The 26,816-nt window shown below is 31.2% G+C and overlaps 1 protein-coding gene across 1 annotated transcript in view; it reads left to right on the top strand.

The window, feature by feature from the left end:
• Window positions 1–26,816, top strand: part of LOC117169497 — a 91,496-nt gene that overhangs the window by 49,377 nt on the left and 15,303 nt on the right. The window contains exon 5 of the mRNA XM_033355909.1: window positions 5,739–6,017. Within this exon, the coding sequence (XP_033211800.1) occupies window positions 5,739–6,017 (279 nt within the window). The remainder of the gene's footprint in view (window positions 1–5,738; window positions 6,018–26,816) is intronic.

The following is a 26,816-nucleotide window of genomic DNA, read 5'->3' as shown; positions in this document are numbered from 1 at the left end:
AATCCAGTGCTCTAAAACTCTTGAAATGTTGACATTTGCATACGGTGAGTCTACTCTGAGTAAGAAAAATGTGTATAAGTGGTACAAGCTGTTCCAAGAAGGTTGAGAGGATGTCGAAGACGAACCTTGCCCTGGACGTCCCAGCACGTCAACAACAGATGAAAACGTTCAAGCAGTGGAAGAAATGGTGTTGAAAAATCGCCGAATTACCATCAGAGAAGTTGCTGAGGATGTTGGCATATATCGGTTGGCTCATGCCATGCTATCTTTTCGGACGTTTTGGGCATGAGACGTGTGTCAGCGAAATTTGTTCCAAAACTGCTTAATTTTGATCAAAAGATCCGAACAAAAACAGCACCACAGTCATGCCTCAGCCTCCATATTCACCGAATTTGGCCCCCAGTGACTTTTTTCTTTTCCCAAAACTGAAGAGATCCATGAAAGGACATCGATTTTCGATGATTGGAAAAAGCGTTGGCACAAGTGCATTATATCTCTGGGGGATTACTTTGAAGGGGACAACATAAATATTGAGGAATAAATGAATATTTTTTGAGAAAACCATAAAGTCACTTTATTTTTTGAACACACTTCGTGTGTTCGTGAAAAAAGTTTTACTATAAAAAACCAATTTGTAAAACATTGTAAAGAGCTAAAAATAAATGTAATAAATATTTTCAAATTTTATTCTGAATCAGTTTTCAGATATTATTGGTGATAATAAACCTTCGATATTATCAATTTATCTATAACCGCCTTTAAGTTATTGTGTTAAAAAAGGGCGACATCCACACACTCATTCACACATACACACGCACCTAATTTCTTATAACATTTAAACGTTTAATTAGACCATTTAACAAATATTTGAAATTCCAATGACTACAAAGCTTCCTCTGTGAGGAAGCATAAACAAATAAAATCGACATCACTAATTTTTTGTCTACCTGATGATCATATGCAAGTGACTTCTTACACATTCTTTAGTTTTCAGAAAGAAGTATAATTAATATACAAAAAAAAATATTTTTTTAAATACTCAAAATAGAATTCAAAATATCGAAAAATATAAGAGAAAATTTGTGTAGGAGTCTAAGAACTTTTATGTCACAAAGAACACATATGCCAAGTTTCATGCCTTCTCAACAATTTGAGACTATTTTGAATAATTTTCATTGTAACACGAGAACTAGAAGTTCAAATGTTCGGTACGATATTCTGAAAGCTTTTATATCTAAAATCTAAAACATTCTAAATTATTGATTTACGCAACGACGGTTAGTATCAGACCACTAACCGGATGACCTACGTATTACAAATTAACCTCAACTTTGAAGGGTAGGTACAGTGATAACGCCGTCCAGAAAATAGATGAACCTATAAATATTTAAATTTTAAAAAAAAGTTGGAAAGCTTATTAATTCTGCGTTAAATTAGCATTGACTACAAGAATGTAGCCTTGTATCTTTATGAATTGAAAAAAGTCCCTAGGACTAAATACTAAATATCCCTCTAACGAACTGGCTAATACAAGGTCATTAAAAATTTGTGCAAGCACTGATCGGTGGAATACTTGATTAATTTTATAATTCAATCCAGAGAATAAATAGCATCGACCTCAAAATACGTATCAAATTAGGTATGAGGTTAATGCATAGTAATTAACATTGATTGATTAATTAGTAGCCCTTGTGTATGTTAAAAGAAAAAATAAAGCGAGAAAAACTTATGTACAATAAATAAAAATTTAAGAAAGTTAATAAAAGCAGAAGGAAATGCGAAGATGAAATGTTCTAAAATTAAATATGAGAGTTTACCGGAGAGTAATTTCAAGATTTGAATTAGAAGTATTGCACAAATATATGAAGAAGAGATTTTTCAAATGATACAGGGAAGGTGTATTTCTAATTTCGTATAGTACTTCATTCCATAACCGGTCACCTCTTACTATAAATGACTTTTGAAGCTGACGCGTTCCATAGAAGCTTTGATCAGAAAAAGAGTGTATAGCAAATTACCCATAAAGAAGGGCCTTCTCTTGGCTACATTAAGCCTGTATGGAGCTATATGTTTGTATTTAGGTAAATTGTAGATAAAAGGAACCCATACACTTAAAGAACGCTAGAGCTTCAGATTTAAATCGTCAGACAAATCACCATCAATACTAAACAACCGTATTCAAAATGGGGCAAGATTATACTCTTAACCAAAAGTATTTGAGGCGAGGTAGGTAAAGAGTTATTATTCCTATATACTATATGTTTTCCTCGAGATGCTCCACATCCGTTTTTTCCAAGACATGGTACGGTTATGGAAATATCCCAGATCTTTAACCATTTCAAAAAAGGGACAGTGATATTCTCGATACAAAAGGGTGAAAATGATGCTAGAGTTTCAAGCGAGCTGAAGTAGGTCCAACAACAATTTCCTGAGTTTGCCCGGATTACGAGTAATTCCATTCTTCCAACCCTAGAGGATAACGTGATCGAAATGCTCCTGAACTAAAACAAGTAATCTACTTAGTGAAGAACTGCATCCCGATAAGTAAATTTTGAAATCTTTACCATATTTGTTGTAGATGCAACGTTGAAGTTCACTTACAAGGTCAGAGGTGAACAATTTGAAGACGAGGGGTGCCAGAACAGAGCCCTTGGGAACCCCACTTTTGACCTCCTACCAACCAGAAAGCCCACCAACACTATTGATAATTCTTTGAGACCGATTATCAAAATATGATTTAAACCATTTGACGTCGGTGTTTGATACCTTGAAAGATTTCAACTTTGGTAGAAGTAACTTATGGTTAATCATATCAGAAGCCTTCCAAAAATGAAATAGAACAATAATCGTCATGTCCCTATTATCCAGTTCTAATTTGAGATCCGTCGTTGATTTAAGGGAAGCAGGCAGAGTGTTATGTTTTGCCCGAAAAACTGATTGCATCGGGTCAGTGGCCATAGATATGTCGAGAAATTTGAAAAGTTGAAGGTGAACAGTTTTTCAACTGGCTTAGACGGTACACATGAAATATAAATTGGCCAGAATTCTTTCAGGGGAGTGAGTTTAGAAATTTTGGGAATAGGGAAAATAACAGCCTTTTTCCAGATACCTGTCAAGATACCGATCTGAAGGAAAGCATTATAAATATGCAATAGAATAGGAAAGATATTTGGAAAGGCAAGTTTAATAGAGGCATTTTAAAAGGGGTAGTGGAAGATGATGATGGTAGGTCTGGAACTGATAACGTAAAGAAAAGTCTTTAAAAGGCCATCAAGTGGAAAATTAATATCTATAGATTCATGCTTGGGCGAGATTAGATGTAAATATCCAAGGAGATATTAAATATCCTCTTTTTTGACTCTGTGCAATATCGTTATAATTGTATTGACTGAACGCATCTCTAATCTTAATTTGAACTAGTTTTCTGAGTTTACAAAATTAAGCTAGTATTAAACTGCTTTTTGTTATTTTTGCAAATCGGTGCTTGCCATCACTTTCCATCGTTAGATTTTTAATTTCTGATGTGATCCAGGGGCAGCTTTATTGAAGTTTTTAGGAACGTGTAGCGGAGAAAATTCCTTGAATGCGGAGACTAGGAAATTAGTCAGGGCGTTGATTTTATTATTTATATTTGTATGTAGTAATATTTTTTCCAAATCATACGTCATTAGATATACGTGGAATGTATGTTCATCAATTTTAGAGATTCCGCACCAGCCTTTAGGTTGGCTTTGAATTTTGATTATATGAGAGGTAATATTCATCAAGTCCTGGTTAGAAAGAAAAGGGATAGAATGTTGTTGAAGGGAGACAACCTTATCAATATTGTCTACAATCATTAAGTCAATACATGTACTGAAACGATCAGTATTGTGAGTAGAATCATGAGGTGCAATCAAGATCCCCGAAGAGTAGTAGTAGAAGCTTTGTGCTTATTGAATAAGCACGTAAGTAAGACAAAAATAAAATTACGATTTTTAAAGAATTTTGTACTTCTACTTCAACTCTTAGCAGGAGCTAGGAAAATAAATATATTCATTTGATATTTCACGAAAGGGGTCTTTAGGATTTTATCTTTAGTTTTAGCCATTACACATTAAAAAAGCTTAATCGGTACATGAAATAATAATTTTTTTTCTGTTAAGCGTACTAAATTTAAAATAAAGTATGGAACCGTCGAACCATCGCGCGATAACGTGTTTTAAATTTAGCAGGCTGGTACAAAAAAATTATTTTGTCTAGAGCGTGAAGATTTTTTACGGAATAATAGCTTAAATAAAAGATAAAATTCTAAATGTCACTTTCGTAAAATGTCAAATTAATCAATTCAATTTCCCGGCTTCTACCAAGAGTAAAAGTTTAACCTCTTCACTGTGTAGACCGAAAATCATAAAGTGAGCTCAAAGTGTGTGTAACGTTCTACGGATTTCAATTGTAATTAGTATTAGAGGTTGGGGATTGAATACGAATTCTAGGTCAAAATTCGAAATTTCGAAGTAACTGATCCAATATGCCGAACAAACATTTTGAAAAATCCTATAGCTTTTCGGACTTGGATAATAATTGGTACAAGAAGGTATTTGGGTCGCTGAATGCGAATACGAAGTTCAATTTTGAAATTTCTAAAACGTTGATCTAATATGGCGATGATGAAAATTAATACCAAGGGATTCACTTGATGTTATTGGTTGGCTATGACAATGACTAATATTTTTTGTATATGGACATCGGATTTTTTTCCAGTGAACCGAAAAAATAGTAGCGACTCTCGTTGAAAGCCGCCAATTCATTGAATTTTTCTAGATTTTGGTTCACCATATCGGATCAGCAATTCTAAATTTTCTAAATTTGGCTTCATATTCATTTTGAGGGATATAAAGATCTCTAGTACTAATTTTCATACAAATCCGCCAACTAATTAGATTTTTTCAAACTTTTGGTCGCCATATTGGATCAGAGATTTTTAAGTTGGGAATACTCATACCATATTCGGATTTAGAGACGTAAAACAACTTTAGCGCGCGAATTTTATTGAAAATCTTCCAATTTTACATAATGTCGGTCCGCCATATTGAATACGACATTTTGAATGTTGAAATTCTAATACTACATTCGGATTCAGAGACTCAAAAAACCTTTTTGTACCAAGCTTTATGATAATCTAAATAGTATGAATGTATTTAACGTGATGCATATTGCGTCAAACGCAATCTGGGCTATTTTTTTTAGAAGCAATAGGCCTCATAAACTGCCAACGCGTAAAGTACAATTAGTTCAACTAAGGCTTACTTAACGTCAAATTTGATAAGTTTGCCGCGTTTTTTAAAAGATGTTTTTATTTTTATTCTGGATGGCGGTATCTCTTTTTAAAGTCTAGGCTTAGTTTCAATAGGACAACGAGTTAGTGGTCTAATACTAACCGTTGGCAGTCTACAAAAAAATTAATTAGAAATGGTCTCAATACTTCTGAATTTTGAAAGGGTAAAATTAAGCATTTGCCATCACTCACTTGTCATCGTTTGTATTCGAGTTAATTTTTGCCACTCATGAAAGATAGAAATCTGTCTATTGGAAAAAATGATCGTTTGTAAATCTGAACCGGAGGTGAAGAAAGACTTGAAATCGGTTTTGCAATTAGGTCCCTTGTAATACATATATTGAGTATGCCTCAATGCTTGAATTCTCGAGATAAGAAACTGAGACCCAGAGGATATCCTTTGATTTTTTTGTTGTTCCAGGCAGGGGAAATTCGGCTGACAACCACGCGGGACCCATTCTTTTGCCACCTAGAGATTACGACACAGTTCACAGACAGCGTGGTAATCTCGCGGGAATCGAGTTCAGACGATGTCTTAATCAAACGATCGTTGGTGGAAACACTGCCATTGACAGAGGTGGAACGAGAAGTGCTGCCAGCAGTGGAATCGGTTCTGATAGTGCCGCGACACCTCCTCCCTATCAGTCCCATCATCCTCTAGGACCAAGGCCATCCAGACCCTCCAGAGATTCCTCTTCCGGTAAGTCGAGACTCTACATTGACATCCCTGATTCTTATCGTCGATTAGCTACGTTCTTATACAACCTCGAGGAATTCTATAGAATCTCATTCACTCATTCTCACTTATGCAATTCAATGTTATGAGAAATATTATTATTGTGTACCTACGTTGGAAACCTCAGGGTGACCACTAGACCTTGAAAGCCAGGAAATGAACGGGAATTTTGTGAGTTCAAGAGTATGACTAGCAATGAGAAAAATTGATATTAGGAATGAATATCTATATATTTATCTATGAAATGACTATCTAGATTTTAAGGTTAAATAGCCATATATTAGACGTTAATATCTACTGTAATATCTTGATATTAAGGATTGTAGTATCTGTGAATTTTAGGTATTAAGATTTATGACCGGGATATATCATTTTAATTATGCTTAGATATAATAGGCTTTAGATTGCATTTTTTACTCCATATACACCTTTTGCGGGGGTTTACATATTTCAAATCCGGAATCCCTGCTCACAGAGAAGATCGGCAGACATAAAACCCTTTAGCTCACATCCCTTGTTTTTCCATCTCCTGAGGGCGCCGACCTTCGTTTCAGGTACATAATCTATTAAATACAAACTTTAAAAAGTAGGTTTGTTTAAATTCATTTTGAATCCTTTTAGAACAACAGTCAAGCATTCCCACGTCGAAACAATTTATTGGTCTTGGACAATGAAAATGTTTAATTTCATTAGAATAATCCGCACAGTTTTTTTTGTAAATAATATATACATAGGCTTTTATTCACAATAAAAAGAGAATATTTTGACATATTAATGAATAAATTAAAAAAATGTATATCCTGTTGATAGAAATTCTTGGTATTCGTATCAGACTAAAAATATACCTTTATTGTAGTTCATAGACACTAAAAAGTCACTAAACTATAGTAAATGTATATTTTTCATATCTAAGTTCGAAATTCAAGATATTTTTGTCACGAGGTATTCTGGACCTAAGGTATGTAGACCATCATTAAATTGTAATTAAATTACAGATTTTCGTGTTGTCAAGCTAAGAATATCTTCTTTTTTTTAGTTCAGTGCTTACTTTTCATTAAATACGAAGTCATTTCTGTAAATACAAGTATTTTTCAGCTAAAAATTTATAATTTGTATGAATCAAAAAGTAATGACCTCTCTGATTTTTGCAACAAAAATAAAAATAAGGAGATTATTTTTTCACTGAAAAGAACAAAATTAATGGGTAGCGCTGCAAAAATTCAAAAACGTTAGATTCCAATTGGCACCCTGATCTAGACATTGAACTTAATATCTAGACATTACCTAAAATATGTAGACCTTCCTGCCATATATTTAAATTTCCCATGTTTGATAATATTATTGAATGATGATCAGAATCAATAGAATGCAGCTATTACAATTTAATATCTGTTAATATCTAGATACTAAATTCAATATTCAAATGTTAAAATTTCAACACCTACATTTTACAAAATGTCTAGGGACACCAAAAATATTTGGTCTACTCTCACCGACTTTCAGTGAATCTAGCCACCATCTTCCAGTTTCACTGCACTGGGGGGAACAAACAAATGTGAAATTTTCAAAAATGTTAGTTCGAATCTCATTTCTGAAAAGCTTTCTTAGAATATCTGATTGTACAAATATTGTTGCTTCGCTTTGGTATAAAAGCTTATTGATACTTAGTCATATTCTATTTAAAAAATATTGTTATTTAAATTATGATAAAAGAATTTGCAGCATCTGTATATAATTATTTACATTTATACTTAAAAGGTAATATCGCGAATCTATGGAAAAAGAGAATCTGTGTTACGGAGATAAATAATCAATCAATGGAAATTGTGGAAGGAAAAAAATGATTTTGACAAAATTAGATCACTACTTGTGATTATACAGAGTGTTTGAAATTGTATACAAATTGTATAGATCACAAGGAAACTAGAAATTGCATCGATTTTCGAGAAAGTCTTAATCACCCTGATTCTATCACTCATTCTGTGATGCAGTAATTTAACGTAATGATCCTTTGACTTGACACAGTAAACTAGTATACCATTCATTGTTTTTTTCCCAACCGCCACATTTAGCCTCAGGAAATCGATGCGAAAACTGAAGTGGTTTTCATTTTTGTTGCTTAAATTAGCTTTTAAGAATTTGTTTTATCTTAAGATACCAATAATATTGAGAAACTTAGAATTTACACTTGAAACACTTAGAAAGATATTTGTTCTAAATTAAAGAAATCGTTTATTTAACATTATTTTTTAATTTAACAAACAAGAAACTTAAAAATGGAAAAAATAATTTTAATTTAAAGAAAAATTTGCATCGGAATAAAAAATAATTTCTTTAAACGAAAGAACTTTCTTGTGATCATAAGAATTTTTATTTGGCTGAGATTAATTTTATATAATTGCATAATTCATTGATACAAAAATTTAGTGTTAAAAAAAAATCAAATTTATATTTGTGATTTTTGTATAAGGCTTGGTAGTAAGAAACCAACTAGTAAAAAGATGAGCACATACAACTTTAGTAATAATAAAAATAAGTAAAGTATAAGGAAGTTAAATTTGGTTTCGTAATTTTAAAATTCCTCGAGTTCTGTTATTTAAAGATGAGAATGTAAAAAAATAAACAACAAATTAGGAGGATGAAAGAATATACTAAATTATACCGTCGGAGGAATTACAATCCACAATCTTTTCCCTTGTCCTCAACATACCTACTGCCTTAGTAACAAGATGTTAAAACTTTTAATTTAAATGATACACTAGGATAAATAAGATATATCTCCAGGTGATCTTGAGACTCTCCATTTTGGAGCAATGTTGACAATCCATATCTGATTCGTGATTGTCCATTCCGTAAAGTAAAAATAAGTCAAATAAAAAACGCCTTTGATTACTTACATAACTTCCCTTCTAATTTTAAATTCAAAAAATAATATAAAAAAATTAATTATTTCTTGCACACAACTTATTTTTACAGTTTTACGTTGAAGCACATTTATCTTCAATCTTTATTGATATTTCTCTCATTAATTTTGTTTTTTAATTTTCAATGCATATACACGGAGAGAAATTTCAGGAAATGAATTCACGGCTACGCTTTGGCGCGAGAACTAAGATCTCGGAAGCCTTGTTTTTAAAGCATAGGTCTCGAAGTTTAAGGCATTAGACTACGCTCCTTTGTTCTCAGGTCTCGAATTCTATGCTTTTAAATCACAGAGTCCAAGACTTTAAATCACGTAAAAATTGTAGCTCTAAAATCACGCGATTCCGCGAATTAACCTCTTGGAATTTCAGGGTTAACATATATTGTGTTTAACTATAGTACCACAATCTAGATGTCCAAAGTTAGCATCTGTAGATTTTAAAATGTGAGATGTTACTCTCTTACATCCAAAATGTTGAACTGAAATATCCGAGATATTACATGTATGGTTATGTCAAATAACGCCTGTAAATATTTGAGGAGTTTACTTATTTATTATCTCTTACGGAATTATTTGATATCTTATTATTTGTGAATTTAAAATTAAACTTGAATATTCCAATACAAACGAAAAACATATAAAGGGTATGGAATGTCGATCAGACAATACATTCAGTCAAGTTGAGGTTATGTTTAATATTTTAAATTCACAATCAAACATAAAAACGGGGGTAAGTAATCGGATAGCGAATGATCTGTAATCTGAATTTAAAATTGTATCTATTTCAAGTTATTTAAACTCAAATTTTATTTTAAATTTATAAACATTTTGTCAGATGTTTTAAGTCAATAAACCTGAAACTGAAGATCATTGCTCCCTCCATTAGACAGAAAAAAATCGTTATCCAATTTTATTTAAGGATAGCTAATTTTGATTCAGAAGTGTTCCAAAATTTTAATATTCCATAATTGCAATATTAAAAATATATAGCTCTCAAATATAGTCGTCTCTTCTTCTTCTTATTATTATTATTAACGTTGGCTTAATACTGGCTGTATTAAGCCAACCTTAATAATAATAATAATAATAATAATAATAATAATAATAATAATAATAATAAGAGCCTCTAAGAGCCGCGGTGGCTCAGTTGGTTAGATACTTGGACTTCACCTCAGAGGTCCGGGGTTCGATCCCTGAGCCGGTACCTCTGGAAATTTTTCAATGTACCTTTACCGAGGTTCTGGTGGTTCGGAACCCACCTTAAGCTGTAGGTCCCCCCATCGTGTACTTGACTGCAACCCAGTCCGTGAATGATGGGGTAAAACCAGTAAGCCTATAAGCCAGTATAAGCCTGTGACAACATTTCGCCACAGAAATGTTTTTTAGAAGAAGAAGAAGAGACGGCTATATTTGAGGGTTATATATTTTCAATATTACAATTATGGTGAAATTCCAAAGCTTCATGCGCATGGGCTCGGACGGTTTTACAATCTGAATGTGTTTCAGTTTAACATAAAAATATTTTCACGCCTAACATCTCAAAAAGATAGTAAATGTTTGGCATGAATATTTTCATGGTAGGTGCCTTTGAACTTACCATTTGAACATCTACATTTAAACGTCTATTTTTCTCCGTGTATAATATAAAATATTAAAAATTTAGAACAAAATTTAATAATTTGGATACTTATTGTAAAAGCAAGCCTAATAGAAAAAAACGTTTGAAATAATAAAATAATGCGAAAATAAATAAATATATTAGCAAGCCAAAATTTTTCGGATTAAAAAAATTAACTACTGTTCCTGTTTCCAGATTTTCATTTTTTAAAAGAAATTATTAAATTTTTCAAAGTTTTTTAATAAATAGTTTTTTTAAAATATGCTTCATTCATATAATTGTAAAAGTCTAATATTTTAACTTATACAGTGTTTTTAAAAATAAATTATTAAAAAATTGTTTACTTTTTTATTCATTTTTAATTTTGGACTGTAGAAACTTTTTAAACGCAGGTTATTTTCTATTATTGCAACGAATACGAAAAACGGGAGTTGAAGTTTTTTAAAAGATATTTTTATTGTTTTTATTTCAGAAACTTTGGTATTATTTAATTTAATTTTAAAGAATACGGAAACCGGGAGTTTTTTTAATTTCTTAATTTTCAATTTTTGAATCATTTTATTTAAAAAAATACATACGTACAACCAGGAGTTTTAAAAAAAATTTAGTTACTTTCAATTCTTTAAATTATAATCTTCATTTTTCATTTTTGTTTTAATTATTATTTGTTATGATAACGTAAAAACATTTTTTTCCGTTTTTAATTTGACAGTTATTTTTTTTTTAGAATTTTCCATTTGCATAAATATTACTAACTAAAAGGTAAATATAATAATTTATACAGATAAACCTTCCTCAAGCCATGAAGAATATTTTTGCCAAATGTTAGCCTCATCTGTATTGTGATTTAGAACACTGATTACGAAGGATTTTCAAATGATTCTCATAAAATACGACCCTGGTGTTTGTCAAAGATATGGATTCGTAATTTTAGTAATTTAGTATTGACGAACAAACTAAGCATCAGATCAAAAAGCCAAACCCATTTTTGGATTTGACTCCTAAGTATCTGCGTTCGCCTCTTTTTAGAATTTTAAAATTAATATCACATTATTTTTCAATGTTCTGTAGTTTTTATAAACAAACTAAGCATCCGATCCAAAAACCAAAATCGCCATAGTATTTCTTTTTGAATTATCTAGGTGTGTCTTTTTTAAACCATTTTTGAACAATTAAATTGTTTGTTAATAAGCGTACATTAGCGTGGCTCCCGATATGAGTTTAAAACTACTTAAATTAATTATAAATAAATTATAATTGCTTCAAAAATGGTTTGAAGAAAAGACACACCTAGATATTCAGGAGATCTAGGGTATTTATGGTTTTTTGTCTAACGATTAGTTTGTTTATAATTAATTACAAAAGTTTCAAATCTATACCTGTAGCAAACTTTATGGTCGTTACAAACTCTGATTCGCAGTCCTATTGGCGTGGAGCACCGGGAGTTTAAAAAAAGAGACGTGTGAAATTCTTAAGACAATTATTTGTAAGCCTCACCAATCTTTCTCTGTTTAAGGATTATGGAATTTAAATTTATAAAAAGAGTGTGAATTCGCAAATGAATTTCTTTATTATTTTTATCGCCGCGAAGAATTTTAATTGATAGTGGTTTCTGTTCCTTAAAAAATGTCCAGGAAAATGTATTAGAATTTAGAATGTATTTCGAATGTCTTCGAACTTTCCCAATTCTTGTCGTCCAAGAAACAAAACCCGAAGTCTTTTTGTGGTTAAAGGCAAAAAACGTGGAGAAATGATTCCTGAAATTCTGAGGTTACCGACGTGGTCAGGAAGTACAAATTTGGACACTTTCTACCTGCGAAACAGGTGCGCACGTGACGCTTACCGTCGCTTGTTTCTTATCACGATATAGAAACGTTGCAAGGCAAAGGCAAAGTGCTCCGTTAACCTACTTCCGGGGAATTTATAATATATGAGTGAATCGAAAAAAAACATCGAACAAACTCGAATTTTCTCCACATGCCTCACAAAGTAGTGTTCTATTAATTAATTTGTAGATAAACAAATATTTAATCATATATTGTAGACTATTGTCATAAGCACTTCTAAGTTTGAACGTTGATTTGTAAATGAGATCGAGTATAAGTGTTGTGGGTCAATACGGGAGTCTTTAGTGCCTGGAATCAAAAATGATTTCTTTTTAAATTTTGAAATAACGATTCAAGAAGATTGGAACTTTTTTGCCTTTTATTTATTTGTAAATAAGAAATTTAAAGTTGATACATATAGGTTTTTAATATTTTTTCAATTAAAACCTTACTATTATTTAGTAACGACTGCCTCCATGCGAATAGGACCGAGTGCAACGATGATTAACTTGTGTGATCTAACGAGACGCTGTAAGAAATTTCATATATCATATATCCAAGAGAATAAATTCAAATTATTCTATTGGGCTTGTTAATATTTTTTCTATTCTGATTAGTTTAAAGTTAAGATTTTTTAATTTGAAATGACTTAAGTCTATGTGATGAGTGGGTCACGTGACCTGATTCCTACCTTACCGCCATATTTTTATTTTCCAACTTATATTCACACAAAACGCCACATCGGGTTGGAAATTTGGGATATTAAACAAGAAGCACTAAGAATAGTGGGCCTGGTCCTAAATTTTTATAATTATGAAAAAAAATTTTGTTGATAATAATTTTTTTTGCTTTTTTCATAATTATTTAAGTTTAGGACCATACCCACCATTCTTAGTGCTTCTTATTTATTAGCCCAAATTTTTAACTCGATGTGGAGCTTCGTGTGAAAATAAGTTGCGAAACAAGAAAGTTGGCGGTAAGGTAGGAATCTGGCCACGTGACCCACTCGTCACATGGCTTTAATGTGAAATGGTTTAATTTCTAAGATTTACATTTTCAAATCATGCAAATTCATTTATTTTAAAATTGAATTGAGTGTTATGTGATAACACTGGTTTCCAGTAGAACCGCGGTAAATCACTACTACGGTCGCGTTTCACGACCTTGAGATGGGTGGTCACAAATACAGTATTATAAGTTATATAATGCAATTTCCTTCTGTTTTTATGAACTTTTGTAAATTTTAATTTTTGTGCACACAGTTTTACCCCCTTAATTTCTACTTTAATACACATAAGAGCTTCTAATTAATCACTCAATGTTCATTACTAAATATTAATCTCCTACCTAATCGGTTACAAATAATGAGGTAGACTCTAATTATTTTAGTTAGTTTATACATTTAGTTACGAGACTAATTAAGTATATTACCGAACAGTTCTTGTGTAAATTAGTAATGGCCTCGTATTATCCTGTTCCTTAGAGAGCTATTTAGCCCTAGGGACTTTTATTTAATAAATACAAATTTCAATTGAAAATTTAAGGGGGACGACCCATGAAACACCTTAAAAATAAGGGTATATTTTGGGATTTTTTTGGGGATGAAGAATATAACGAATCTTTCCAAAATTTTTGTTGCTTATTAAGGCATTTTTGAACTACAAAATACATTTTTTTCAGCCATAAATATTCATAAAATTTTTTATTTTAAGGGCGGATGTCCAACATGTTCAGCCGGGAGATGCGAAATTTCCGACACTCTAGTTTCTTAAAAATTCGTTTGAAATAAAAAACAAAAAAGTTTCTTGTAGTTTATATTTATATATCCTTTGTGAACTAAAAAAATGCAAAAATAATCATTTTTGACAAAATGGCGGCCGTTGAAACAAAAATTTTGATTTTAACCCAAAAACTTGCATGAAATTGTTTAAACAATAATTGTCTAACATTTTTTTCAGTTTAAAGTGGCTCAAAAAAAAGATAATCATTTCAGGTTTATTTATATTCAAGGAGAATTCAATCGGTCAAAAACTTTTTGAGTTATCTTGCCGGCAATGTTGAAAAATGTGAAACCGAGAAAAACGCGAACTAATGTTATATGTTGAATGATGTTATATGTTATATTTTATATATGAAAAGATTTGGGAGCAGATTAGGCGTGGGCTCGGCCCCACCACTTTCCGGCTGGTCGGCAGGCAGCATCGGCTGGCTAGCGCGAGGCCAGCACTAGCCAGCGCTAGTGATAAGGAAAGCACCTGCGACTTTGAAACTTTTGCAGCATGTTTATGGGATGCTAAGCTTCCATTTAGGCAACAAAAATCGAGGTTTTGAACCCGTTACACGGGTCGCCCCCCTTAATTCAGACTTTAATCTTTCAAATTGTAATTGTTTAACTTTTTCAATTCAAAATTACTATACATTTTAAAGGATTTTAGCTTTAAATTTGATAAACTCTATTGTTTTAATTATTGAATCGCTAAACATTAATGGTGTTTATTATTAAAAATTTCTCGATTTAAAGCTCTTTGAAATTGTTAAACTTTGCAGCATCTGTTCATATCTTTTGAAATTTTGAACGTTATCAATTAAAAAAACTACAGGTTCAAAATGATGATTTCTAAATTAGATCAACTTTAAGCGGTTCAAAATTCGGTTTATGGCCCCGAAATTTAGGTACAAATAGTCCCTTTTGTACGTTCCACTATTCGCACCGAAAAAATCCGTCTATTATTTATTATTATTATTACACCATTAAGCCATTTCCCTTTCTGGGTAGGCGTGACTCACTCGGTAGGGGAAAGGAGTATTGTGTGGAAGGGATAGAGATTTTTCAGATTGATCCAGAATTCTCGGGCTATTTAAGTAAATGACACGTTCGTTCCGTAACACTGCTCCGACCCAGGTTTCTGATCAATCTTTCTAGCAATCACCCCAAGCGAAGAACCTCGCGAAGTCGTTATGTAAGGTTCCCCACTTGGGTCCATTAGTGACCAAGGTCTTTTGTTTCAGGCGTCATTCACTCTACTGACACTCTTTTTATTAACTATTTGCCGCCATACTTTCCTGTCCTGGCATACTTCTCTAGCTTCTTTTATGTCCATGCATTTTTTCATGCAGGCTCTCGTGTTTCTGTGACTTCTTATGTCTCTTCTAACTTGGGTCTCAATCACACATTCTATCCATTCTTTCCGCGGTCTACCTATGGGCACGCTGCCATTTACTTTACCTTGATACACTTGTTTCGTTAGTCGTTCATTTGGAATTCTCTCAACATGTCCAAACCATCTTAACCGATTTCTTTTCCATGTGTCTACTAGTGTCTCTTCTGCACCACATTCTTTTAGAATTGTCTCGTTACTTACTTCGTCCATCAGGGTTTTCCCGCATATTATGCGCATGAATCTCATGTCAATTGCGTTAATTTTACTCTTCTATACGTTCCACAATTGGGGTACACGTAACCACAGACTTGAAACTATTATAATTTTTTAATATTTCATTCAGAAAATTTTAACTGCTTAATGTATATGTTCGATGTTAGACAGTAAAAATTAAAATTCCATTCACTTCTATGGTAATTCTTTTATTTTGGGTGCTTTCAATAAAAAATGTTCTATTTAAAATATTACAATTTCATCATTTCTACTACATGAAAAATCATTTTATTAGATTTGATTTAGATTACAATAATGGTTTAAATATAAAATTGTAAAATTTTTAATCTTTTAACCGATGATTTTAATTGCTGAATATTTAATCATAAGTGTTATAGGGTTACAATTTCAGCGTTTTGAATTTTAAATGACTTGAATTAAAAACAGGACAATTTCAAAGGATTTTATGTTCACTTTTTTTAAATTCTTATACTAATTCAATTTAAAATAATAGAGTTGTAGGCTTTAATTTATAATAAAAATAATAACGATTCCAATACAACAATTGAGGGTCAACAAATGAAATGGTGCTAATTCAGTTTTCCATCCCATACATTTTAAAACTTCTTTTTTTCACATAATCACGGAAATATACTATTATGGTATAGAATAGTATATAGTATTGTATATTTGTGTACTTTTTGATATGCGAAAATTAAACAAAAATGTTTGCACTGGAATTTAACAAATTCATAAAAATATGAGAATGAAAACTGGATAAAGAGACCAAAAATAAAATTTGTATACAACCTGATAGAAAAATTATTCAACATTATGCACTGAAAAAAATATAACTTGGTTCAAAGAAATGCAGTACTGAATACGTCCAATAAAATATTATTTTGATCTTAAGAAATTTTGCTTATATCAAAAGTGTGTTTTTTATTTAAAAAACACTATTTCTTGAAATAAGAAAAATTGTCTTCGATCAAAACAATATTTGATTGGACGTATTCAGCACTACATTTCTTTTAATCAAGTAATCTTTTTTCTCAGTGGAGAAGCATATGGCCATTATTTATAATGTTTCAGGGAATCGTGAAAACATTCTTTTTTTTTTAATTTTCTGGGGTTTAGAGCGGACAAACCAAACGATCCTTATTCAGTTGTCATTTTTATATTATTCCAAATTTGAAATGCTCCAACTATTTTGAAATATACTATCGAGGCCCATTAAATTGCGAAAGCCTTAGAAGACGAAAGTTAAAAAATATGAAAACTTTTTCCTGCAAGGGAATTTAAAGATTTTTTTTACGACGAAATAAATCTTGGCTGACCTCACAGTAATGCCACCTGATTTCTCGCATGGTAGCTCCAGCAATTTCATGTCCCATTTCCCGGAACATTTTGAATTTCACCATCATTTGAGCCCCGGGCAAAAAGCACTTCATTCTGCGTGGTCCACTTAAAAATCTGCGAATCAATTAACCTTTTTTTCGTCTATCGAGGAGTATCGAGTCACCCACTAATTACACGGTCGAAATAGCAGAGAAAGGGCATCCTTCGATTGCTCCTGCGAAGTGAAAGTGAAATTTCTTCCCATATACTATATAGCGTGCATAAGAGAATCTAATATCGCATAAATCATAAGACAGGTAATATACATCAGTGTTTACTACGAACGATAGGGTATCACTCTCGAGTCTTGTGGGGGAAAAATGTACATCACCTTGAGCGAGTACGATGCTCCGTGAAAAGAGCCGTAACCGCAAGTAGAGGTTTACATATATGTACATATGTAAGTACACTAGAGCATAAATCGCAAACGGACATCGATCGCATTTCTCCGCCGGATTATATATACATAGTTACGGGTTCTAATAAAATCAAACGTTAATCGCTGACTGTCCATCGACGTTTGATGGTGAAGGTTATTATTTTTTTTAAACTGGTCTGCAGACTGCAAAATAAGATTAAACGTTATAGTTCATTGCAGTTTATTTTGATTTTATAGTAAACTCATGAAAGAAGAAAAAACATTTCATTCAGTAGAACTTTGCTTGATTCAAACAATATTTGGTAACTTTTTACTTTGATGGATTTTCGGAATTTTGCAGTAAATGGCTCAAAACCTTTTGGAGAATGTTCGATAAAGTCCAAAAGTAAAATATGATAGTCGGGAAAACCAAAATCATTTATATTCAGCAAAGTGTTACATTCTTTTTAAAAATAGATTTTTCCATCTTTTTTCTTTAGTGGCTATCCATAAATTACGTAACATTTGGGGGGAATGTGGTCTAGTCTAGTGTTATATAAGGGCGAAAAACTAATGGAAAAATTCGGAAAAATCGTGTAGGGGGGGGGGGGAGTTAATATTGTCGGGAAAGTGCGTTACGTAATTTATGGATGGTCCCTTTCATTGAACTTGTATTCAGAATGTCAATGTAGTATTATGTTCACTCTCTTGATCAATATAAAAACTAAAAAATAATTGAATTTCTTTCAATACTCCTATTGCTCAATGTAAACCAAATACTCTTCAATTTTCTGTCAGTACATTTTGACGCCATTTTTGTGTTCAAAATTAAATTCCATTTTTTCTGTATGCAATACGAAATTACAAAGTTATTCTTCCATTAGTTTTCTTTTTTAATATTTTGGAAGATTCATAGTTCAAATGTTGCCATAATTAACTTTGAATTTTCTACTTTCAGTAGTCCTCTTTTTTAATCAGCAAAAACTTGCCATCATTACTTGACATCAGTTCTCTTAAAAATAGTTGATTAAAACAAATAACCAATGGCAGTCGCATTTTCTTACAAATGGTAAGAGTTATAATGATTATGTTTTAATTTAAGAAGTTAATAACTAATTTCTTTTTCATTCCAGATTTTCTCTTTATCACGCCCTATGCATAAAGTTATTTGAAAATGTAGATTTCTAATTACTTTTTGAAAATGTTTGTAAATCATATTGTTAAACTTTTATCAAGATTGCAAATACGAAATTGATGGATTTCATCTTAAATCAGACAAGCAGTGCAACTTTAAGTCACAGAATCAGCCGCCCATGAAATATATTCTTTTTCAGCGGAAATAAGAAGACAAAAAAAATTTTACCGTCCCGGTAAAAAAATGCGCGGAGTCATTACGTTTTTAAATTCTTAAGGCTTTCCTAATAAACTAACATAATAATAATAGTAGTAAAATTAGATTCAGATTTCGAGAGAATGCGAGTTGGATTGATATTGTGTTTCATTAACTTGATAGTTTTGTTTGATATAAACAAAAATACTTTCTATCAGTATTAAACTCGATGGTTCGCGTTTATATTAGCGTTTTTGCGAAAAATTGTTATTGTGCAATAATGTCACATTTTTAGTAAATATTATGTGCATAAAATACAAGTTACGTTGCACGAAAATGTATTCAGTCCTCGTGAAATTAAATGAAAAATTTACGTCGATTATACCTACGCAAATTCTGAAGAAAAGTTATAAAATTATAACGTGTTTAAAATTTATATTATACCTGTTGTACTGTTAGTATTTAACATTTTTAACTGCTTAAAAAAATGCGCATGTTCGTAGAATTTATGTGCTACTTTACATATTAGGTGTTATGTAAAAACCCCCGTAAAATATTTAGCCGGGAGTGGTTTAAAAAAGTATATTTTATCACCTGTCGGCATCACCAGTTTAGTGAAAAATGTTTTTAGATTTAAAAAATATCTTACGTGGAATAATTTTTTGACTAGAAAAAAATTAATTTCAGGAGAAACAGACTGATTAATTCTTTAAACACCAACCAAAATAAATCAGTAAACCAAATTTATCCTTTAAAAAAACGAGTGAGAAATTATATCAACTTCTTTTACATGTGACTGCTTGGTCGTGTGCAAATTTTTTATTCTTCTCATTCGATCACCAAAGTTAAGCAGTGTTAAGGTCGTTTACACACGTGCGTGTAACGCGGATAAGGTCAATCGCACTAGAAGTCAATAATAAAGAACCTGCTTATTAAAATTATTTATTTTAATCAAATTATTTTTTAATTAAATGCTTTAATATACTAATATTCCATAAAAATAATACAAAACTTGTAAAAATATACTTCTCGTTTTTGATATTACTTCGAAATTTTACTCAAATCTCAGTATTTACTAAAAAACAATTAATAAATATTCAATAATGTATGTATTATATTTAAAAAGCGGATACAATGTCGCTGGAATGTGTATTACATGCACGTTATATAATTTAATTTAAAATAAAATTAACAGAATGTCGAAAGAGATTCATTTTCTTACTTTCAATCTAAAAAATGAAGAGAAAATCGCGAATTTTATTTTATTCCACTGATGCGAATGAATTCGCTGCGGTTAGGGTGGTCGTAAGGATTTTTGAAACTAAATCTGATCCTTCATATTGTGGATCGTTGAAACAAATTCTTGTTTTCTCACAATCACCTCAAAGTTGCAAAAAGTTAAAAAAAAAGTTAAATATGAGAAGCTCTTTTCGAACTCCGCACAATGCACAAAATGTGGTTACAAAAGGTACAAAACATTTTTTAACCATCCTGACCGCAGATTTTTTTTCTATGGTCCTCAAAATCGAGCTTGAAAGTAAACAAATTATTTCAGTTTTAATACTACGTTGTTTTACTTGTATATTACAGTCTTGATGATTTACAAATAAAGAATCCCAAATTTTTAAGAATTATTTTAAAAATTGTAAGAGTTAATGGTGGCGAAGGAGGACTTTGACGACCGAGCCGCTGCTTCACATTATCTTTTAATTTAAAAATAATTTTAAACTACCTTAAAATTACTTGTTTGGTAAATTATATAAAATAATCGAAATAAAAACAAAATTAAACCTCCATTTACCTATATGAAGGCTCTAAAAGCAAATCTAATGATTATTCAGGCATGAAACTGAAATTTTAAATGAGGGCCCACTTATCTGTCCCGCTTGCTATTATTTTAACACTCCTAATAATTATTATGATAAAAAAAAGGTTTTATGTTTTTATGAAATACTTTTTTTTAGAAGTTCAAAATGGAACAATTTCGACTTTTTAATTTCAAGCTGTGAAGTATTTAAAAAAAAATTTATTTGGGGATTTTCAATATTTTTATTTTATTAAACATGTTTTTTTTACATTTCAAAGCATATAGGAAAAATAATTATCTGAGATAATTAATGTCGATTTTTTCTTTTAACAGTAGAATCTTTATTTAATCACATTATATCTAACTGTATCATTTTTGCTACAAGTTATTCAAGTAATATGTATATCTATATCAATATAAAGAAACAAAAATTGTTATATCCTTGGATTATTTTGTTGCACATTTTCAAAAATATTTTTAGAAGATTTAAAAAAAGACAGTAGTCAGAGTTTTTTGGAGAAATCCTACGGAATTTCACAGTTTCCACACAAATTACAGTACTTGTCGGAATCTCGAGTTGCACTTTACATTGAAATATACTGCTTAAAATATTTCAAATTAAAAATCCAAAATTCTCGACGTCAATAACTTGTTTTAACTCTCACCTGACCTGAATCTCTCTACTGAATTAAATTCCGCAAACTGTGGGAATTCCAAAAAAGAGAAAAAAAGATTTGTTGTCGAGAATAAGATATACAGACATTTAGTGTGGGTAGAACGTAACCTGGTGCTAAGTAGGCATATGGGGGAAAGATTGTATTGGACACCTGTTACGGTGGAAGGAATACCGTTAATAAAACGGCGTCAGCAGGTACCAGCGGACCTGCCTTCAGTTTCGAGCTCGGCAAAATTCTCGGGACATGTACGTATGTTCGCACTGGCATGCATGAATGTATGCATTTAGTCTCGCTCGTTTGCGTCCTCTTAAGTTGCTCTTCTCGATGAGATGTCTGGCTTTGATCTTGACCACCTTGGGCCTAACATGGCCTACTTTTGCCCACTTTAATTCTCTCGCGTATTTACAACTTGCGTTGAACTCTTCTCTTCGCAATGTGCATACCTGACGATGCAGGTCAGTGTTTTGAGGACACTACGACGCTGATTAATATATTTGATGGCGGTAAATCATATTTAATCATTGAAATTAATAGGCATAGTCTAAAGCTATAAACGTAATATATATTTCCCTCTCATGGATGATTGATAATGAATTTTCAGTTGTTGCATATATTGAGTTTGGCGAGGGTCAAACACTCTGGCATTACGCTTAACCGCTCGGTTATCCTAAATGGTAATCCGGCATAATTCGAGAATCCAGTATAATTCGAATAATGCAGTGTAATACAAGGTAATCCACTTACAACCTCCTTGGATTACTAGTATTTTAAGTAATCCATCAAAGTCGAGTAATCCAGCATATTCCAATGTAATCTACTTTAAATCAGCGGCTTAGCCAGGCATTTTTTCGGTGGAGGGGGGCTGGCCTTAGAAAATAAGGGCGAAAAAGTGGTATACCAATGACTAAATATTGAACTTAATAAACATAATTGCATAAATAATGTTAGAAAATTGCGGTTTTTTTTCTAAAATTTTGTACAGCTTGTCCACTTTTTACATAACCTAATTTTCATATAGTCATCTTATCATAATGTTTCATATTTTCTTAACGTTTCAGTTAGAAACAAATGTGAACTTCTGCATGAAAAAGAACCTCCTGCCGGATAAGTTCCTGGCATGTTAAGCCCAAGACGAATCCTTTAGATTAAAAAACAAGTCGCCGGTGCATTTTTTAAGTTGGAACTTCGAAAAACCGTTTTCGAGAAAAATGCATTTAATTTTTGCGAGAGCCATAAGCACATATGTTACACTTTTTCTTTGAAAATTAAATATACCCATTTCCGCTTGCTTTTAGGACAAATAATGTGTTAAACGATTCACTATAAATCACTTAAATCGGAAAATATTAATTTTGACCCTGACTTACAAAAACGCGAATATCTTCCAAACTAGAACCGCCCACAAGGGCTTTTTTTCATGTGGACACCAACAAATAATAAATATTAATATTAATTTAAACAAAAAGGCTCTCAACGAAAATTTATATTTAATATGATTCATATATATATATATATAAAATTTGAAGAATAACTCACATCTCTATTTTATCTCACAAAAATATATTAACAACATAGAAAGAGATTGTTTCATAATAATTATGATCAACAATAAACTGTTAAAATAATTATTTTTCTTAATTTGCATTACTAGTTATTACCTCAAAAAATAGAAAGTTGACAAAAAGTGAAAAATTTTAGAAAAAACCACAACTTTCTAGTATTACTATAGGAAAAGATAGTTATAAGCAATATTAATGTGTTAAAACAGTTAAATTTGTTCAATTTTACTCATTATTATTAAATCACTCTAAGCGAAAAGTGAACAAAAAATTTAGTCTTTCAGAAAAACCCACAAATGTCTGGCGTTATTGCAACAGAATATTATTTTTTAAAAAATTGTTTGAATAATTATTTCTGTCAACTTAAATTAATTATTATTTTACTCTAATTGGAAATTCGACAAAAAGTGGAAAATTTTAGAAAAAATGCAACTTTCTAGCATTATTCTGAACGTCTTTTTAAATATATTCTAAGAGAAAATTGCTAAAAACAATAATAAATTTTTTTCAAATGCATCATTTTTTTGCAAAATCTATGCAATTAGTTTTCATGTTTATTTTTACAATATTCATTTTTCGAGACTCTGTGTTATAATTTTAAAAAATAGAGCTAAGTCTCTTTAAATCGATATATTTTATTTTCAAGTTTGCTCGGGTCTGCTGGACCCGTTCTAGGTGGAATGGAAAATTTCGAGGTTCTAGCACTTAAGGGTTAATCAAACTTTTTTACATTGAAATCAGCTCTTAATTCTCTTTTTATTAGATGTTGCGGCAATTCAAAAAAATATCATTTGTTAAATTTAATTTACTTTTTAATTTTTTAAATTTATATTCAAGGAATATCTACTTGAGAAAAATGTAAAGAATTAATTTCTTCTTTTTTATACTTTTTTTTATCTCTTGAGTCAATAATGGGTCCATCCATATCTTCCTCAATATCAGAGTTGTAGGGTGGGGGGGGGGGGGGGGTCCAGCGAGTTTCATGAAACTTGGTGAACTTTTAGGGTTGAGTGAGTGAACTCCATGAGTAAAATGCTTTACCAAAATTTTTTAATTTCAGGGAATTAGAGGATTTCGAATTTTGGAACCCGACTTTTTTAAAACACCATTATTATATCTCTCGAACCGCTGATTAAATACTAATGAATAATTCTAATGATTAATTTTAACGATTATAATAAATCTAATTATTCAAAAATGGGCCCAATGACAAAAAATTAAAATTCGATTTAAATTTTCGCTCAAAATGTACTTTTAATTTGTTTAAATATACAGATATTTCGATTCCTTATAACTTTCTGCGTGGCTCTTTATTCACGCACAACGACAGTCACAGGGGGCGAAATCAAATAAAAAAGTTCAAATTACTTTCAGAACGCAATTCTCAATAGATTCTAGATTGTTTTTAAGTTTAGATTTAAGTTTAGGAAATAGATTGACCCTAATCTCATTTTGGAATTTAATATTGTTGTTCTCTAAGCTTTCAAATAAATCTTAAAAATTAACAATTGTTGTGTCTCAAATATGATGGGAATTTGAATAAACTTAATTGGAACAATTTGATAAGGATAGAAAATTAAATATCAAAGTAATGGATCAATTGGGAAAGGAAATTTAACCACTGAATTTGTTTCCTAACCTTATATCCAGGTTAAATTTCCTAACTCTGAATGAATATCATTTGAATTCAAATAGGATTCAAGTGAGGATCAACTCAATGCATATAAAAGAAAATTTACATTCAATTGAATATCAAACTTTAACAAACACTGATTGTGTAATTTACATTGAATTAAAATGCAATCACAATCAATGGTTACAATTAAAATTACATTTCAATCATGTTGTTCTATTTTGAGAAAAAACTTGCATTTTAATTGAATTTACAATCAGAATAAAATTTAAATATATTTGGAAAGAGCTTAACATCAGAAAAATGTTTGAATGGGACAACAAAATTGGGTTGCCCAAGAATGAAAAAAATCATTTGAGACGCCAAAAAAATGTTGGTTATTAAAAAGAAATTGTTTTATTCAAGAAATATCGAGTTTTTGCTTTTCCAAATATGTATTAGATTACCGAATTTTGGTGAACCTATACGCCCTTTTCAATTTCCCGGAGCTTACAGAAAATAATTAATGTTTAATTAATATAATTTGCTCATAACTATATTTTATGCTGCGTTATTTAGTTTTCAATTCATACCACAATTTCCTGAGTTTTTCCTAACTAACGGTCACCATACCAGAATCCAACTAGATTGTTTACTGAAGATGAAATTTTAACATAACTAAACAATATATGTGCGAAACAGTTGGAAAGTCATAATTATAATTTTCAGAGAAAGTATAGAAGAGCCAAAGTTTGCCTATCTTTAGACAGGTTTGACTCAAGCGAAATCAGACAACAATGTCGGCTTTATAGTTTCAAATTACCAATTTCTAAAACTTTCTCTTTCAAAAACCGAAAAGAGGCCACAAAGTAGAATTTGAGATAAAATTATAATAAGATTGAATAATTCTTTAAGGAATAAAGTGATGGGAGTAATCTGAAGAAACATCTGCATCACGGTCTGCATTCTCCTTGGAAAAGTTGCACGTGCATACGTATATGTGATGTATGTACAAGTAGTATATGTAAGCGCTCATAAATTTTTAATACATGATGAGTACGTTCGCATCTTGAAGTGGCAAAACCGCAAGGTCTTCGTGCTTTCTTTTTGATGGTCACCGATATGCACCTACTTACATCTTACGCAGCCGAAAGACATGTGAGAGACGCGGAATTAACAGTTTTACGCGCTATCGCATCTAACTACCAATCCAAGAGCATTCCTGGCAACGCTTCACAGCCTATGAGGAAATCCTGCGAGACCGATAATAGCTAGCTTTGGTCATTTTATTCGTTGAATCGTGTGCCCAGGAAAGAACAAACTGATCTCCAGAATTCTAGACACGCTTTGCATCCGCAATACGATGCAATACACATACAAATTAGTAAACGCGATATATAGAATTGTTTCCAATTTGACGTAATTGAGAAGCTGAATTTCCTTCAGTACCCAAGAATTCTTACCCGTAATTGAGATGCCAATTTCAAAATTGCCAAAGATTCTAGGCCAGGGTTGATTATCTCAGTTTATTCTCATTGCAAGTCTCACTCTAGTTGAACCTAGATTGGCCTTGGAATATGAAACGTTAAACTTTCTATATAAAAGGTGTAACTTTCTATATAGGTTTTCGATCGTTTCTTCCATCTTGTTTTTAAATGAAATTTATCTCACTCCTTATTTTATTTTTTCCGGGTGGTTTTCCATTTACAGTGGTATCCCAGGGCTGTAATATAGTCACTATAGTATATTTTACTATATACTATGGTATAAAATTGCTATTCAATATCAGATTTCACATTCTTTTCCCTATTCCCCTCTTTTCACCTTTTTGAAAGAATTTTTCTTTTTTTTTCTTAATTTTTAAGAAACTTCCCCTGTTTCTTTTGTTGTTTTTTGCTCAACAGCGAAATGAATTTAATAGAATCTACTACGAAAATACATCTATTTTTGGTTAAAAGTTCCTTTTTTTTCTTGAAAAGTATATTATTATATTTTTGGTTCGAAATTAATCTTTTTTGGTAAAAAATTGTATTATTAGGTTGAAAATTTAACTATTTAAACTATTTGATTGAAAATTCAACTATTTAATTTAAAAATCATCTTTTTTATTCGAAAATACTATTGCTCTACTGAACGTTCGTCTTTTTGGATAGAAAATTTTTTTTTTGTAGAAAAATTATATTTCTTTGTTGAAAATGAATATTTTTGCTAAAAATTTAAATCTCTTCAAAAAAACTTTTATTTTTTGCTAGAAAATTTGACTATTTGGTTCGAAATACAA

The sequence above is a fragment of the Belonocnema kinseyi genome, chromosome 3 (genome assembly GCF_010883055.1).
Source record: "Belonocnema kinseyi isolate 2016_QV_RU_SX_M_011 chromosome 3, B_treatae_v1, whole genome shotgun sequence".
Classification (NCBI taxonomy): domain Eukaryota; kingdom Metazoa; phylum Arthropoda; class Insecta; order Hymenoptera; family Cynipidae; genus Belonocnema; species Belonocnema kinseyi.
The sequence above is the reverse complement of the archived record's forward strand: the minus strand, read 5'-3'. Positions and strand labels throughout refer to the sequence as shown.